Raw genomic sequence first — 13,550 nt, 5'->3', positions numbered from 1 at the left:
GAATAAAATACAATACACTTTCAACAAGATAATTGCGTCTCGTAAATTATAGCTATGCTAATTTTTGACAGGTACCTATACAGTTAGTGGCACACACAGCATGCGGAACTAGCTGCTGCATTAGTTCAACTTTCACAGCATGCTATAATACATAAACTAAGTACCAGAATTGTTATTTTATACAATTATAGTGAAACCTGTCTAATCAACTCACTGTGCAATGAGGTCACCTGTCTATACCTACAACTTTACAATCTACTAATGTGTTGTTTTTTGAAGTTATACAAAGTGACCTATACTGGCAGCTTATTAAGGTCAGAAAATCATGGCCTGAGGGTAACTGGAAAGATGCAGGTTTCACTGTTGTATACTATAAAGTATATAAAAGGAAAAAATTCATATTAAATATAAGTGCATACACACGTACATGTAACTTGGTACAATCACATTATTGTAGGTGCATATGAAAAATATGTGCATAGTGTACAGTTTGTGTATTACATACATATCAGCATCATTATAATTGTCCCATTACAAAAAAGGCATATAATTATATGACTATTTTTATTTACGTATCAAGCACTTCACTTTCTAGAATTACTCCACTTTCAGACAAATCTTTGATGATTTTCTCTGTTGTTCCCTTCAGGGATTTAATTTCTTTAAGAACTTCAATCAACTTGGACCAGTTCTTAGGAGACACTCCTCTATTGCCTGACAGCCAATCTTCTAATAATATCACACAACAGTCAATTGGGTTGTCATGACCCTGCTTCCTTATCACCAGCTTGTATTCTAATTCATATTCCAAATAATCAGCGACAAGGCTCCAGTGAGCTGCTATTCTAGGAACAACTACTTCATGGATTAGCTTCATGGCAGGTCCTGTTAAAACAATTACAATGGAATTATGGAATGTAGTACATGTGATTAAAAACAATAAAACATATTATATTAACAACGTTCATACTAGTACAACAAAAACAGAATTATTATAGCCTAGTAGGAATAATGGTGCATACTCATTACTCAAATTCGTGTAATTAGAAAATACGGTCGGAGAGGCATGTGCGTTAAAAGAAATAACTGTGATGATGGAAAACCTCGCGGAAGACAACAAAAGGCTATCCAAAATGAAGGTTACGGAATTGAAGGACTGGCTCGCCAGCAGGGAAGCACCAACGAAGGGGAATAAAGCTGAACTGATCGCCAGGTAAGATATTCATACACTGATTTATACATTTTTGTAGTGGTATCCCCCGCCTGTGGTGAGACCTGTACTATAGCTATCCGGTATACATAGGTTTTACAAATACGCTTAACCGAAGGTCTATTCCCAGGGTCGACATCTGTTAATAGTGCAGTTGTTGAAGGTTAAAAATGACCATACCTGGAAAAAAATGGTATAAAAATAAAATTGGTATCATTAGATGTAGAATTTTCTGGAGAACAACGTATCCAAAATCCTCTAAAATCCCCTTTGGGAAAAAAAAGTTATGGACGTTTGAAGCTTTATGCTAATATAGTGCAACAAGGTATTAACCTCCAAAAATTTTAATTTTATGTTTCTGATTATAACTTGATATGTACACCACATATCTTAATTCTGTTTTTTGTACATGGTTATGTTAATGTATCTACTTATTTGTACACAGGTTACCATGACAACAACCACAATCATCTTGCAATTTGTATATATATATATATTAATTTATGGTTTTAGTTGCTATCCTTGTATAGTTTTATATATAAAAGCTACTTTTGAGTTTGGTAATAATTTTGTGGTATAGATGAAACTCTCATTAAACCCAACAATTCAGTCAGTAGTCCATTTTTAAAAATGTTTTAAAATTAAGTTTCGGCCATTTGTGTGATTTGTTTAAGGTTTCATAAAAATGTTTCTAATTTTACGTACTCAAAATTTTTTTACATAATATGTTTCTGGAAGAAGATAAACATGTATTGGTCTGGCTGTTGAAGGGTGATAACCAGCAAAACGATATTATGATAAATTTGGTGTCATTAATGACATATCCAAAATCCTCTGAATCTCTTTTCAGAATTTTTTGTACAGTCGTTTGATTTTTAATGAAAAATTACTATATAGGAGCATGAATTAGTTATTGAGTTTATAAAAATAACTTTTAAAACACTCTAACCTTAACCTTATGCATGTACATAAAATTCTATGTAAACTAAACAAATTCACTTTTAGGTAATTTAGAACTGTGCAGCTGCATGCTTGTTTTGTTACAGTTTGTATGCATATATAATTATCGTTTTCAATGTAAATAGCTATGTATAAGTACTGCCATGCTTTCTCAATAACAATTTTTTTATCAATAATCTTTTAGCCTTTTACAATATTCCCCTCTCAAGCTGTAAATCCATGATTGGCCATTGTTATGACATAATTTAACTTTTTTGAAACTACCGCATGTACACCATAAGTATGACAGTTTGCATTTAGATTGAACTGTGTACGTGTCTATTATTACAAATGCATTAAAGCATGGCACAGCTTAGTAAGCATCTATGAGCTCATTCCAGTATGTAACCTTCAAGTGAACCTGCAATATAAATACCTCAACCTCAACACTTTCATGCTTTCCACCATAGTATTTAGTGAGACCCCAGCAGCCAGCCTATATATGGCTACCTTAGGGCTTATACACTTTACTTGCTTCTTTGTGAGGCTGATCACAAGTTAACATACACAAGGTGACATTTCAACTATCGTAGTTGATTTTCAACAAAGATCAATATAAACATGCTTTATCATATTAATTTTATTATTGAGAGAAAAATAATTTAAAATATTGGAGTAGCGTTATTAGGTCATGCATCATTAAGGTGAGTTTCTGTTTTTCATCAGAAAATGGACACGTGGGTCAATATTGCTATAATATAGCTATAGGCTTATTATCATACCCCAACTCTCTGTATCACTCTTAGTTAGCTATGTACATACAATAACTGATCTGAAAGCAGCACAACACCATAGTACTATGGTCTACTTCAGATGTAGCTATGTATATAGTTGTCCTTTGTGATTACAGAATTTTACTAACATAAAATTAATATTAGAAGGTTCACAGCACAATCCTTAAGGATTTCAATACTACAGTAAACAAGTTAGGTGGTATATAAGTGCAGTAATCTTAAAACTTAACTTCACATGCTCAATCTTTTGATACTCAGACAAATAATGGTTGGCTACATCTTTAATAATGGGAAAATATCTGTGGCAAAGAAAAATACAAGTGGGATGCTGATGAGAAACAGAAGATCACTAAGGCCTTACAGATTAGTTTGACTATTTGACTGCAAAATATCCACCAAAAATGCCACAGTAAACTAGAGCACAGTTCTAGTGGTAAAGGATATGGAAATGTCAGATATTTGGTTTCCTAGACCTGGCCTTTATACCTGGTGGATATATAAGTACTGTAATAAGTACTGCTCTTTATTCACACTAGGCATTGTACTAGCTTGTATAGTCTTGATCATTGTATCTAAGAGTGAATCATTCCTTGTCCATTGTACCCTAATGGCAAAATATTTGCCTCTGTGTCCACACATTATTATTATTAATACTTTACAGTGACCAGCACTGAAGGTCTGACAGCAACATGTGCTGCAACCTTAGGATTACCTAACCTAGACTTAATGACTTATAACTGATAAGGTGTAACAGAAAAGGGGTCAAAGTAAGGAAAAAACCCTCCAACCCCAGGATTCAAACTGCAGGTCACCCAATGTTTAGTCGGGGCCATACTCAGTCTTCCTCCAGGAGGGATGGTTTTTTTTCCTTAAACCTACAGTATTCATATGCACTACTTTGTTCATTATGCTTTAATGTGGTGCACTGCCCAATAGTATTGTGTAATTTGCAGCTTTACTGTGGATATACATTTACAGTGTCAGAGCACACTTTTATACATAAATTGTGGTTTCAAACTGTAACGTGAGTTCACAATGTCATTAAACACAATACTAAAAAGAAATTTCCAAAAACCACTTCTACAGATTTTAGCAATGTCTATTTTCTTCCAGAAAACATATGCAAATATTTTTGAAGTAGAAATATTTTTGAAACCTTATGCAAATCACAAAAATGACCTTAGCTTACTTTTGAAACATTCTTTTTAACTATGATCTGTTGGGCTTAATGAGAGTTTTCATTTACATACCACAAAATTATTACCAAACTCAACTATTATACGTAAAACTAGATATGAAAAAACTAAAAACTATAAAATTAATATACAAATCGTGAGATAATTGTGGTTGTTGTCATGGTAACCTGTGTACAACTAACTACAGATACATGAACATAACCATGTACAAAAAACAGAATTAAGATATGTGGTGTACATCTCAAGTTATAATCAGAAACATGAAATTTAAAATTTTGGATATTAATGCCTTGTTGCACTATATTAGGATAAAACTTCAAACGTCCATAATTTTTTTTCCCCAAAGGGGATTTTAGAGGATTTTGGATATGTTGTTCTCCAGAAAGTTCTGCATCTAATGATACCAATTTTATCTTTATACCATTTTTTTCCAAGTATCACCCTTCAACAGCCATACTATAAGGTATTTTCACACGAGAGCTTGCTTTGTTATAGTGTATCACATATAGGACGTTGCTTAATGTTTACATTAATATTTCATCTTATATCGAATAATTATTAGTGTCCGTATAAACATTACACAGGGTGAAGGTTTGTATTAAATAAGGAATTAAGGACAAGATTGATTCTAAAGGAGTGGACATTAACAGGGGCGGATCCAGGAGCTGGAAAGGGGAGGGGCACAAACAGGCTAAGTTGTAGGTGGTTGGGGAGAGCCAGATTCTCTTGTTAGTTGCTGCATTTTTGATGCAGCAAATAATCACTTCTTAGTAGTGTCTCACTGTTGATTTTTACCATTTTCGCCTTTGCAGATGGTTGTGAAGTCTTTAAAAAGCTCTGAATGTCTTAAACAACAGCACACGATAATTATTTTTAGAGGCACTTAGTACGCAAGAAGGTGCTGGGTGAATTTCACAGCTAGTTTGACTGGTTTCAGGCGAATTTGTAATAATGCTAGTAAAAATGTGCATATTTTTATGAGTTTTATAACTGATCTTGGCCTGGCATAAAGTTTAGCATTTTAATCAGAAATAGTTATGGCTGGCTCCTCCACAAGGTGAGGGGGGGAGGGGGGACATTTGCCCCAAATGCCCCATCCTGGATCCGCCATTGATTAATAATCAAGTTGATTGCACTGACTTAGAATTCCCAGAAAGTGGATGGGAAGAGTTCGTAAAGGCTCTTACGATCATTGACAAGTTCCATTTTACTTTTGGCGAAATAGTATCTTATTTTGTAAACCGATCTGTCTCCAATGGACTTCCTGCTGATGATTTCAAGGCAATCAATTCATCTGCAGACAACTTGTTTTGATGTGGACACATTCAAGGCATTCAAGTATGTGCTACAGAAGATAACCTGTTTTTAAAAGCCAAGTGCTTACCTGAGATGAGAAAAGACTTTCTCAAGATGGCATTGAATGCAAATAGTTGTGATATCTTTTATGCCGAATGTGGATGCCCTGCTGGAGTTGCACCACAAGGAAGTTGCAAGCACATTGGTGCCTTTTCGTATGCTTTAGCAGACTTTTGCAGCGTACGGTGTTTGCCAGAGTACATGACTTGCACAGACAAATTGCAGGAATGGAACCAGCCATGTGGGAAACGTGTAGAACCAATTCCAGTAGACCAACTTGGTGCTCGTCGTCAAGAGTTAAAACCAGAACAATCTTGATCAAGAGGCTTGAAGGTGGTATTTGATCCTAGGCCATTGAAGTTTAGAACCCCTTGCCCACAAAGGCTAGAGGAACTCCGTTGCAATCTTTTGAAGCTTGAAAAACTACCGAGTTTCTTGAATGTTATTCTGCCATCAGTTGACAAAATTCAGCATGATCATTGTTACTGTATCAGAAGTGATGAAGTTTCAGATATTGACCTCAATGGCAATGAAGAATGTGATAATGACACAGCAGCTTTACCAAATCAATTTTTTGTGATCCCAACAGTTGCAGTTGAGCAGAATATTTTGGAGAAGTTGATACTTACAGCTGAGGAAAGGGACTCTTTAGAATCATTCACCAGACAGCAATCTGAGTGTGACAAATGGCATGATGCATGTTGTTTGAGAATCACTGGCTCCAAATGTGGCCGTGTTTTATTGCAGAAGAAAAGGACTGTTTCATTGCTTCAGTTTTGTATATATCCTAAGGTCATGCAGCACCTACCCAAACCTATCGCTTGGGGTATCAACAATGAGCAAGACAAGAATATGTCAAGGTCATGGAAAAGGATGGTCAGGTGAAGCCACTTGGGCAGGATTTGTGGTACATCCAAGGAAATGCTGGCTTGGAGCTTCACCGGATGCATGGGTTACTGATCCATCTGTAACAAACCCACAGGGCATAGCTGAGTTCAAATGTCCATATTCTAAGGCATTTGTCCATCCTCGTGAGGCTTGTAAGAATGCCGACTTCTATTGTTCCATTACTGATGGACAGCTACACCTGAAAAGAACACACAGTTATTATCACCAAATACAACTACAGCTACACGTTTCACCCAAATCTAAGTGGTGTGATTTTTACGTGTACACCACATGCGGCATTGTGATTGAAAGGATTTACCCAGACCCTTTATGGAAGGATTCTTTTGTAGTCAACTTGACGATTACTACATGCAACAAGTTTTACCTGAGCTTATATCCCCGGAACACAAGCCCAGTTATTATTTATAGAACATGCATTGTACATAGATATACAAGTTTCTTTTGTGCATAATTATGTAATATGTATAATAACATCATTACTATGCAGATTTTTTTGAGTACGCATAGAATATACATAAACAATGTCAATAATTTACATTTACTTACATAAAGGAGGTGAAAAATTTGCTAGAACGTAGCATACAAAAAAGATTCTATCTACAATATCTGTCAACGAGGAAGGTATGGTGCAATCAAATATATGAAAATTCTTAATCCTTTCCACGGCTCTTTCAACATGTATCCGTAGAGATTCGATTCTTCTAGTGGACACTAATTCATTTTCTGATAGTTGCTTTTTACCACATAAAAATGGAGGTATATATATTCATGGGCGGATCCAGACTTATGGAAAGGGGGGGGGGGGGGTCAAAAATGAATTGAGGCACTACATTGTCTCTGGTTTGATAGGGTGAGACCAAAAAAAAAGGTCACAGCCAGCTGACGTGCCCACCTCACCAACCACGCATTTATAGCTAATAAAGTACATAAAAATCCTTAAATAGCTCACTACACACTGTTCTAATACTCTGACTGCTTTATTAGAGTGACTGCTCTATTAGAGTATTTCAATCTTGGTATACTAGAAACTTTTGGAGGGGGGGTCAAGAGCCCCCTTTGACCCCCCCCCCCCCCCCCCCCTGTATCCGCCCCTGATATTTAACCTCACTCCAATAAGCATCAGATCTTCTTCAATTTCAAAGCCTGTATCAGCCATAACTGAGTCCCCTTCTTCCAACAAATCAAGAATTCCACTCTTCCTTGTCAACTCTTTATCAGAAATACAGCCTGGATATAGTGAGGAAACAAAAGTTATAGCACCGTCTGGTGAAATACCAACTAATGCTTTGAAAGTGTTGTGATTTTTGTAGCTAGAAAATGTCATTTTTTGAAGCTCTGGTAACTGTGGTCGTTCCACAAATATTTCTGTGGCATCAATGATGACTTTGATCAATGGATCCTTTTCTCAAAATTGTCTAGGCATATTCAATGCACTAGTTCTCTAGGTGGCCACAATGGAATGTCTTTGAGTTTTAGATACAAAAAAATTTATCCAAGTGCAAACTATCCTGGATACTGTTGACTGACTAACTTGGAGTCGATTAGCAATGTCCTGCTCAAAAAGGCCAGTACGTAAACGCAGCATGGTCATAAGAATTCTTCAAGTGGAGATAGTGCTCTTGATCGACATTTCTTAACTTGTTCGTCAGGAATGGGACCATCATGTGAATAACTGAGGTGATCTACAGCCGGCCCGAGATAATCATAAAAACTCTTGAGGGCAAAGAATGAACTAAACCCTGTATAATAACATACTTGAGAGCTATTGCTTTTAATGTCTTCTAAAGGAAACAGTTTGCTGTTTGCACTAGCAAGCTCCTCCAATAACCTAGTGTTCTTTTGCTTTTCTTCACGAAGCAAACGCTCTAGTTCCTCTATGCTTGGCCATTCCCTTTGAATAGTCTCACACTTACTATACACCGACATGTTTGTAGCATCATTTCTGTAGAGCTCGAGGTTGAGATCCCCACTTCTGGGCTACAGCTGGTGTGCCTGGGCTGTGGCTTGACAAAGGGGCGATCTTTAGGGAGTTTTCGAGTAGCAGTTTTATCGCCTATGCTTCTCACCGGAAGGTGAAGAGGTGGAACTTTGTCTGGCCTTAACAAACGCCCAGCTGCATTCACAAAATGAATACTACAAACACAAGTACTGCCATTTATCAGTAGATTTGTCCTCCTGATCACATGAATCCACTGCTTCAAAATGGCTTTTCTGTTCAACGGCAACTTAAAGTAAGAAAGACCTGTTTCTCTGTCCGATCGATTTGAGCAACCTGGTATACAGCAGGAGTGAGTCATTACTAGGAGTTATTCCAAATAATATGCATGCACCTCCGACCGTATTTTCTAATTATGCACATTAGAGTAATGAATACGTGCCATTACAAAAGCTGAAAAAAGGTAGCTATATTTAATAGTTATACCATGGCCACTCAGGATTTGCCTGATATATATGCCCGTGCCCTCAGGCCTATGGCCCTCGGGCTTGGGCATATATATCAGGCAAATCCTGAGTGGCCATGGTATAAGTAATACAAGTATAAGAAAAAATTAGGAATTTTAAATTAGAGTAGGGACAGTGCTGTAATAAAAAGTACAGCACTGTCTTAAATTAAATGTACTGTCTTAAATTAAATTAATTTAAGACAGCACTGTCTTAAATCTAATTATGACTTAAATTACTGCTGTAATAAAAAGTACTGAAACAAGCTGGATCGGAGTAGTACGTAATGTCCAAATACTGTAAAACAATAATATTTGGGGGCCTCATTATATTCTAGACAACAGAAAGGTAGAGAAGATACAACGAAGGGCTACTCGTCTCATCCCACAACTTCAAGACAAATCTTACTCAGAGAGGTTGACACAACTAGATTTGCCATCTTTTCATTATAGACGTTTGAGAGGTGATCTAATATTTCTTTTCAAAATTCTTAACAATTATTTCACCACCGATTTTACTGATATATATACGTACTCAAGATCTATTACCAGGGGGCATCAATTCAAATTGTTTAAGGAACGCTCAAGACCATTATGTAGATCTAATTACTTTATCAATAGAATCACCAACAATTGGAATAGTTTGCCTAATTATGTTGTAAATAGTTCTTCGATTAACACTTTTAAATCATTATTAGATAGTCATTTAATTGATTCAAGATTTATTTTTGTATAAGTTATTTAATTGATTCAAGAGTTATTTTTGTATAATTACTGCATTGATCGGGTATGCAGGCTGTGCCTTTACCCGTATTTAATCATAATCATAATAATCATAATCATAATCATAATAATACGAAGTGAATATCCCTACTGTGCTACACTATTCCTAATTTTTTCTTATGCTTGTCTGTGAAGTTTTTTTGCAAGCTCATGACCACTAAATAACGTGCTGCGTTAATCACAGCACTATTATGCTAGATTATGACTTATCATACAGTACGATAGTACTGTATATTAGGGACACCGAAGGTGTGGGGGCAATCCGTGATATAATATAACCCAAAAACCTGCCATGATTTTTCCTCACAATGACATGACAGTATTGGTTGGATAAAACCAAGCCCAAAAGTGTCTTCAGATCGACCCGAAACGTTTGCGTCAAGTTGCTACAGAATTTAGAAAAAAATTATTCAACAGAATTTTCTACTGCCTGCCTGCCTGCCTGACGCCTTTGGTCAAGCGTAGTGGAAAAGCGGCTACAGCTACAGCCCTAATTCTTTCGCAGAAACGTTTCTAGTTCACTTAAGAAAAATCTTTGGTATATTGATAAGCATACAATGCTTGCGCTATTGCCTTACCTTTTATCCTTCTTTACCATGGCCATCAGTCAAGGTTCTACTGCTGAGTGTTAATAGACTACAGTACGGCTTCCATCTACCAGTGTATGATGCATCAAACTATTCAAATACACATGGTCGCCGGTTGCACCAAACTATTTGAATACATGTGTATGTGACTCGCTGTTGATATCAATCAGAGAGAGCAATCACGGCGAACTAGCTATATAGCGATGTGTAAGTCAATAAATATAGTTTATTTAGTAACAATGTTAAACCGAGTCAGGTCACACTTTACAGATTATTCGGGTCTGACCCCACGTGCTAAATTAAATGTGAACATGTTGCTACATGTCATAGTGTAGCCCTGCTTCTTTCATGAGCCACGCCCACTTACATAAATTACTGTCTGTAGACATATGGTAGCCACGCCGATTCATCAGTCCGTAGGTATGCACGAATCCACGTTCATTATTGTCTGCAGGCTTATGTAGAGCCACGCCCACTGATCAGTTGTTATTGTATGAGTCATAATCTAGTATAATAGTGCTGTGAATAACTCAGCAGATATTTAGTGGTCATGAGCGTGCAAAAAAACTTCACAAACAAGTATAAGACAAAATTTGGAATTATAAATTAGATTAGGGACAGTGTATAATGCTGCAATAAAAAGTACTGAAACAAGCTGGATCGAAGTAGTACGTAATGTCCAAATACTGTAAAACAATAAGAAGTGAGTATCCCTACTGTACATTGCAGCATTATACACTGTCCCTAATCTAATTTTAAATTCCCAATTTTTTCTTATACTTATACAATAACAACTGATCAGTGGGTGTGACTCTACATAAGCCTGCAGTGAGGCCTGCAGACAATAATGGAGGTGGATTCATGCATACTTACGGACTGATGAATGGGCATGGCTACCATATGTCTACAGACAGTACTTTACGTAAGTGGGCATGGATTCGTGCATACCTACACACTGATGAATGGGCGTGGCTACCATATGTCTACAGACTGTAATTTACATAAGTGGGCGTGACTCACAAAAGAAGCAGAGCTACGTTATGGCGTGTAGTAACACGTCCACATCTAATTTAGTACGTGGAGTCAGACCCGAATAATCTGTAAAGCAGGACCTGGTGATCCAACTTGGTTTAACATTGTTACCAAATAAACTATATTTATTGACTTACACATTGCTATATAGTTCACCTTGAGTTGCTCTCTCTGATCGATATCAACAGCAAGTCATGTATGCGTGTGTTTTTGGTGCAACCAGCGACCACGTCTATTCGAATAGTTTGATGCAATATACACTGGTATGGAAGCCGTACTGTAGTCTATTAACACTCAGCGGTAGAACCTTGCCATGGTAAAGAAGGATAAAAGGTAAGACAATAGCACAAGCATTGTATGTTCATCAATATACCAAAGGTTTTTTCTTAAGCGAACTAGAAACGTTTCTGCGAAAGAATTAGGGCTGTAGCTATAGCCAGTTTTCCGCTATGCTTGACTGAAGACGTCAGGCAGGCAGGCAGGCAGGCAGGCAGGCAGGCAGGCAGGCAGGCAGGCAGGCAGGCAGGCAGGCAGGCAGGCAGGCAGGCAGGCAGGCAGGCAGGCAGGCAGGCAGGCAGGCAGGCAGGCAGGCAGGCAGTAGAAAATTCTATTAAATAATTTTTTTTAAATCCTGTAGCAACTTGACGGAAACGTTTCGGGTCGATCTGAAAACACTTTTGGGCTTGGTTTTACCCAACCAATCCTGTCATGTTGTTGTGAGGAAAAATTGTGGCAGGTTTTTGGGTTATATTATATCACAGATCGCCCCCACACTTTCAATATCCCTACTATACAGTACTATCGTACTGTATGATATACCACTCTGGTATGCTCACCTAATAGGTAAAGGAAGACAAACCTGCATTCACCACATTACTTTTATACAGAGGTTGCAAACGTCGATTGTGGGTTTAAATTGTGGACACAAAAAAGAAATGATTGTGGGTTTCACTGGTTGTAGCGATACCATTTTAAACCAAATAACCACTTTGTGGATGAATAAATTAACCAAAGGTGCTAAAATATACACTTAGACATATACGTTGGGAATGTTTGAGGCATCTTTTCATGCAGTTGAAATTTATTCTGTAGAAAAACAACCCCCATATTGCAAAAATGATTATTTAGTGATGCTTTGTAACTGAACTATGCAATGCTGACTCACTTAATTCTTTTTTGCTTCACAATAATGCAACCAACATGTTTAACTCAAACTCACAATGCAAAACTTTAAGCAACTCTATATAAACATTCAAAGGGAATTGATGCTTTGTAACTGCCTCAGCATCAAAGGCAGTTGTGGACAGGGCGGGACATTGGAAACAGTGGAAATTGAAAACTGAAACTGAAAAACTAAAATTGGTCAAAACTTCATATTAGCAGGTACCTCTTAATAAAGACCACTTCTATACTAAGACCACCTGTATAATAAGACCGCCTCTAAAAATAAGACCACCTCATTATAGTAGTTATGTCAAGTAGGTCCAACAAATATGGCTAAGGTGTACTCATAATGTAATAAAGTAACAATCAATCAGACAGTACTTAAAAGTTAAAATGACAGCTGCAGGGTTATACATAAGGATATACTATCTCACCGTGCCAAGACCTAAAGTCCATGGTCATGTCACAAATGAAAATGGAGCAATTGCATGCATAATTTACTCCGCTGATACTGGATTTGATAATGGATTTCTCATGAATTGTGCATGATTTAAGAGTTGCATAGTTACAAAATCAACATTAATGATCTTGGACTTTGTGTCTTGATAATTGTTAGGTACCCATAATAAGCATCTTCGAAGATTTAAAAACCTGAGGTGACATCAGTAATTACTGAGGTGCAGGTAATTATTGACATCCCCTCAGGTTTTTAAATCCTCGAAGACGCCTATCACGAGTGTCTAACTATTACCAAGACACAAAGTCCAAGATTATTAATTTAACTATGCAACTCTTAAATCATGCACAATTCATGAGAAATCCAATATCAAATCCAGTATCAGCAGAGTAAATTATACATGCAATCGCTCCATTTTCATTGTGACATGACCATGGACTTTAGGTCTTGGCACGATAAGATAGCATATCCTTATGTACAACCCTGCAGCTGTCATTTTAACTTTTAAGTACTGTCTGATTGATTGATACTTCATTACATTATGAGTACACCCTAGCCATATTTGTTGGACCTACTTGACATAACTACTATAATGAGGTGGTCTTATTATATAGGTGGTCTTATTAGAGAGGTGGTCTTTGTTAAGAGGTACCTGCTAATATGAAGTTTTGACCAATTTTAG

General features: G+C 36.9%; 1 protein-coding gene across 2 annotated transcripts in view; it reads right to left on the bottom strand.

Moving 5' to 3' along the window:
* Positions 1–373: 373 nt before the first annotated feature.
* LOC136267878 (uncharacterized) overlaps positions 374–13,550 on the bottom strand; it is a 51,320-nt gene continuing 38,143 nt past the window's right edge. For both annotated transcript variants that reach the window (XM_066063051.1, XM_066063052.1), the window contains one exon: positions 374–885. In XM_066063051.1, the coding sequence (XP_065919123.1) occupies positions 569–885 (317 nt within the window). In that variant the 3' untranslated portion in view covers positions 374–568. The remainder of the gene's footprint in view (positions 886–13,550) is intronic.

This window comes from Dysidea avara, chromosome 10, assembly GCF_963678975.1.
Source record: "Dysidea avara chromosome 10, odDysAvar1.4, whole genome shotgun sequence".
Taxonomy (NCBI): domain Eukaryota; kingdom Metazoa; phylum Porifera; class Demospongiae; order Dictyoceratida; family Dysideidae; genus Dysidea; species Dysidea avara.
Note: the sequence above shows the minus strand (reverse complement) of the source record. Positions and strands in the feature narration are given on the sequence as shown.